A 4985-nucleotide genomic window follows, 5' to 3' on the forward strand; every position below is an offset into this window, starting at 1 on the left:
TGTGCATGTGTTATGTTTGTGTTTGTGTTTGTGTATGTGTGTGTGTGTGTGTGTGGTGGTGGTGGTGGTGGTGGGGGTGGTGGGGGTTTATCACCTTCTTTTGCAATTGGAACTAAGAATGTGTGTCCATTTCCAGGAAAAGTGGTCTGGACCTGGACAAAAGTGCGGGAAAAGTGTCGGCTAAAAATATTCTCTCCAGGCGCGGAGCGACAGTGGAAATGAAGATAAGTGGGGCTTGTGCCAGCCCCCGAGGGTGTGTGTATGTTGTGGGGGGTGGTATTCGGCAGCACATGCGCTCTGTAATTTCTGGTCCTCCTCTTCCTCTGTCAGTTGCCCCTTCTTCCTTTGATTGTAGCTAATGAAGAATAATAAATCCAGAGGCAGGGTTTGCCAGTGGATCCTCCCAAGACCCATCTCACAGTGTATTGAATACAGGGAAGAGGAGGAGAAAGAGAAAGGGGGAGGCAAGAGGGAATGTGCGTGCGTGTGTGCGTGTGTGTGTGTGTGTGTGTGTGTGTGTGTGTGTGTGTGTGGTGTCGCGGGGGGGCGAGGGGGAGTCGCATGCGCACAGACGACCCGAGCAGGCTCTGCGGCTGCCCAATCCGCTGAGAGATGCGAGAAATCGAGTGAGAGAAAGCCCTGCAGCCCCGCCGACCCATGTCTTTTCTGCACTAGGCACCCGCTGGCCAAGGGGGCGCGAAGCCGAGCGCCGACCTCACGCGTCAAAGCGGGAGCTCAGAGAAGCGCGGAGGAGCCGGGCTGGCGGCAGCGTTAAAGTCCTCAGCAGTGACCGGGAGTGGGGGATCAGGGTCACTTGAGCTCACGAGAGGGGCGGGCCGAGTGGGGGCGGAGGCCTGGAACTTAATGGTAAGCAGGAGGCAGGGGAGGAGGCAGCCAGGTAAGAGGCGCACCGAGTAGTCCAGGGAAGAACACACTGAGTCTGGTTTGGGTCGCAACTTTATTTGGGAGTTTCTTTTCCCAGAGAGGTTCAGAGCCCGTAGAAGAAGCGGAAGGGGTTGGATGCCGGCCCTTAGGTAGGCACTGCCTGGTGACTGAAGCACAGGACCTGGCGGGTTGGGTGGGGTTCAGTAGGGGCGCCAACGTAAGTAGGAACCGCCCGGCGCCGCGAAGGGGCGGCGACATCAGAGCTCTTGCGGGGGCTGGGAAGGTGGTGGACGCGGTAGGGGAGCGGGAGGCGGGTGCTGGGAGAACAGAAAGGACCTGAACCTGGGGGGAGCAAAGAAGGAGAAGGGCGACGCTAGAAACCAAGCAGGAGCGGGCGCTTCCCGGTAGGGGAGGGAGGAGGCGCGGGGGAGGGAGGGAGGGGGCGCGGGGGCAGGCGCGGGGAGAGGGGAGTATAACTCTGCGGCCTCGAGGAGCCGGGGCAGTTTTGGACGTTGAGGTCTGTAGCCAGCGCCACCCCGAGCCCAGCATTCGCTCAGCCTGGCGGTGGAGGAAGCGGAGGAGCGGAGCCCGTAGCGGGTGACTAGGCGTTCAGAACCGGGAGGCGGTGGTTGGCTGAGCACAAGTTTGCACTGCCCTTCCCGGCTCTCGCTTCGACCGAACACTTCTCTGGAAGGTCCCGGCAGCTGGGGCCAAAGAGTGCTATACCGACTAGCGCCCCGGCGGGCGGGAAGATGATGATGATGTCCCTAAACAGCAAGCAGGCGTTCAGCATGCCGCACGGCGGCAGCCTGCACGTGGAGCCCAAGTACTCTGCATTGCACAGCGCCTCGCCCGGCTCCTCGGCGCCCGCGGCGCCCTCAGCCAGCTCTCCCAGCAGCTCCAGCAATGCTGGCGGCGGTGGTGGCGGCGGAGGCGGTGGCGGAGGCCGGAGCAGCAGCTCCAGTACCAGTGGCAGCAGCGGCGGCGGCGGTGGCAGCGGGGGCTCGGAGGCGATGCGGAGAGCTTGTCTTCCAACCCCACCGGTGCGTATTTCTGCATAATCACCGCTTAAAGGCATATTTTGACAGCCCCCTTTATCTGCTTGATGTTTTTTTCATGTCTGCACAGCAAATCACCCCACACCTCCAACCAATTTTCCCCCCTCTCTCTCTTAAGTATTCAGCGGGTCTTGTCTTTCATATTAATTTTTATGACCTGGGATGTTGCCTGTGCGCGAGTTGTGTTGTGTGTTGTGTCTGCAGGCTCACTTTCCTCCTCCTCCTCCTGCACTCTTGGCTTCTCTCGGTGGCTTGCCTCTTATGCTCAACTCCTGTTTTCAGGATTATTATCATTATTACTATTTTAACGTTCTGGGAATGTTGTAGGCGCGGTGGCAGTGTAGAGCACTGGGCCGGGGCTTCCGGAGAGAGTGTGCATAATTCCCTACTGAGCGTAATGTGTGCCTTCTACTTGCAATTGCAGAGCAATATATTCGGCGGGCTGGATGAGAGCCTGCTGGCCCGTGCTGAGGCTCTGGCCGCTGTGGACATCGTCTCCCAGAGCAAGAGTCACCACCACCACCCGCCCCACCACAGCCCCTTCAAGCCGGACGCCACTTACCACACTATGAACACCATCCCGTGCACATCGGCTGCTTCCTCTTCATCTGTACCCATCTCGCACCCGTCCGCACTGGCCGGCACGCACCACCACCACCACCATCACCACCACCACCACCACCAGCCGCACCAGGCGCTCGAGGGTGAGCTGCTGGAGCACCTGAGTCCCGGGCTGGCCCTGGGTGCCATGGCTGGCCCCGACGGCGCGGTGGTGTCCACGCCGGCTCACGCGCCGCACATGGCCACCATGAACCCCATGCACCAAGCAGCTCTCAGCATGGCCCATGCACACGGGCTCCCCTCGCACATGGGCTGCATGAGCGACGTGGACGCCGACCCGCGGGACCTGGAGGCATTCGCCGAGCGCTTCAAGCAGCGACGTATCAAGCTGGGGGTGACCCAGGCAGATGTCGGTTCGGCGCTGGCCAACCTCAAGATCCCCGGCGTGGGCTCGCTTAGCCAGAGCACCATCTGCAGGTTCGAGTCTCTCACGCTGTCACACAACAACATGATCGCGCTCAAACCCATCCTGCAGGCATGGCTGGAGGAGGCGGAGAAGTCCCACCGTGAGAAGCTCACCAAGCCTGAGCTCTTCAATGGCGCTGAGAAGAAGCGCAAGCGCACGTCCATAGCCGCGCCGGAGAAGCGCTCGCTTGAAGCCTACTTTGCCATCCAGCCGCGACCCTCCTCGGAGAAGATCGCCGCCATAGCGGAGAAGCTGGATCTTAAGAAAAACGTGGTGCGCGTCTGGTTCTGCAACCAGAGGCAGAAACAGAAAAGAATGAAATATTCCGCCGGCATTTAGGAGACCCTTGGCCATTCTAGGGACGACCCACTTCTTGTCCCCCTTTTTCTCCCTCTCTCTCTCCTGCCTCTTTTCTTTCCACTTTCGGCGACCAGAAACAATTCCAGTAAATGTGAATCCAGAGAAAGCGAGGATCGAAGAGGGAAAGAAGGAAAGAGCATCTGAGCCTAAGCCAGAGAGAATGTGAAAAGGTTTCCTCAAAGAAAAGAAAAACAAAAGATGGGATTTGTCAAGTTGTAGCAAAGTTGTCCCTTTTAACCCCACCTCGGCTTCTTCAGAGGAAGTGTGGAGCTGGCTGTTTGCAGGATGGCAGAAGAGACAGCCTTTTAAAAGTCCGCAAAAATAAGCAAGTAAGATTTGTTTTTATTCTTACAGACATCACCCTTGTTCAAGTTTAAAAGTACACTTTGCAGTATTTTTCAGAAATAGAAATTGATTCAGGACTGAAACTTTAAACTAGAGTTGATGCTTAATGTGATAGAGACATCTCTAAAGTATTTTGAATTTTAAAAAGATGGCAGATTTTTCTGCATTTACACTGTATATTATATATATATTTTTATTGTGGTTCTTACCCTCTTCTTTCTCTGAAGTGTTAATGCTTAAGAAAGGAGTTGCGCCTGCTGTGTTCACTGATCTTGAAAGCTATTATTAGATTATTGCCCAACAACCCTCTGTAAATTATTAATTTATCTCTCTAGCAACTTAATTTGTGCACATTCTAATTAATTAAACTTCTTTAGTAAAAAAAAAAAAACGGGGAAACGTATAGCTAGTGGTGTTCAAAAATTTTTGTTTAATGAGTTCACTTACAGCTTCCCTCTTATAAAGTGTTCCTTTTGGCCTACTTGTATATTCTCACATTGAATGAAGATTGTTTTTTCTTTGTTTTTACTGGTAGTGTTCTGATTTGTGAGTTGACACTCAGTAATGGATGTCTTAATCGTGGAGACCTGATTCACTGTCCCGAAGTATTGTTTACTTTGTTACATATTTAATGGGGATTCCCACATTGTCCCCACTACACACGAGCTCTCTCTCTCTCTCTCTCACCCTTACACATCTACACACACAAACACATAGTCACACATCCCTAACAGAAGAAGCAATTGGAAGCATGATTCCTGCATCATTTTCTAGCATTTGGTGCATTTTCCACTTGGTGCTTGCCCCTCTGATTCTAAGATTTCACCAAAATATTGCAATCTTCCAGTTTTCAATTGCTTTGTCAACTACATTTTACCATTTGTAGAAACCCTTCAGTTTTTCCTTTGGGAGGTTTGTTTGTAGAAAAGTGAATTTGAACTATTTGAAAGACAGTGCACTGCTTGTAAATTCACATTGTTTGGTAGAATTCTTTTGGAACAAAAATAATTAGGTACACAATGATCGGTACCTTATCTATTGTAAATATTTCATTCAAAATGATGCACATATAGATATATTCTTACAAATTTTGCTGTATTGCTGTTCCATTTGAGGTTCTCCAAAGTCTTGGGTTCTGTATATGACCTGGTTTCTTGTTTTTGTTAATAGATGGTTTATTTACTATGGTAATGTATTAAGTTATTTTTGGTGTTTGATTGTCTTTCATTGAAGAGATGATTTAATGTTTTATTGGCAAAGTATGCTGTTTTTCATTAAAATATGCTATTAATATTAAATGGCTTTTAAAT

The 4985-nt window shown here is 51.8% G+C and overlaps 1 protein-coding gene across 1 annotated transcript; it reads left to right on the forward strand.

Moving 5' to 3' along the window:
• Positions 1 to 1637: 1637 nt before the first annotated feature.
• Positions 1638 to 3596, forward strand: POU4F2 (POU class 4 homeobox 2; the record flags this gene model as incomplete). The annotated part of the gene is made up of 2 exons (XM_079153100.1): positions 1638 to 1928; positions 2368 to 3596. 2 exons carry the CDS (start codon positions 1638 to 1640, stop codon positions 3307 to 3309), a joined length of 1233 nt encoding a protein of 410 aa, XP_079009226.1. The 3' UTR covers positions 3310 to 3596.
• Between the last annotated feature and the right edge of the window lie 1389 nt (positions 3597 to 4985).

The sequence above is a fragment of the Sciurus vulgaris genome, assembly GCF_902686455.1.
Source record: "Sciurus vulgaris genome assembly, chromosome: 9".
Lineage (NCBI taxonomy): Eukaryota > Metazoa > Chordata > Mammalia > Rodentia > Sciuridae > Sciurus > Sciurus vulgaris.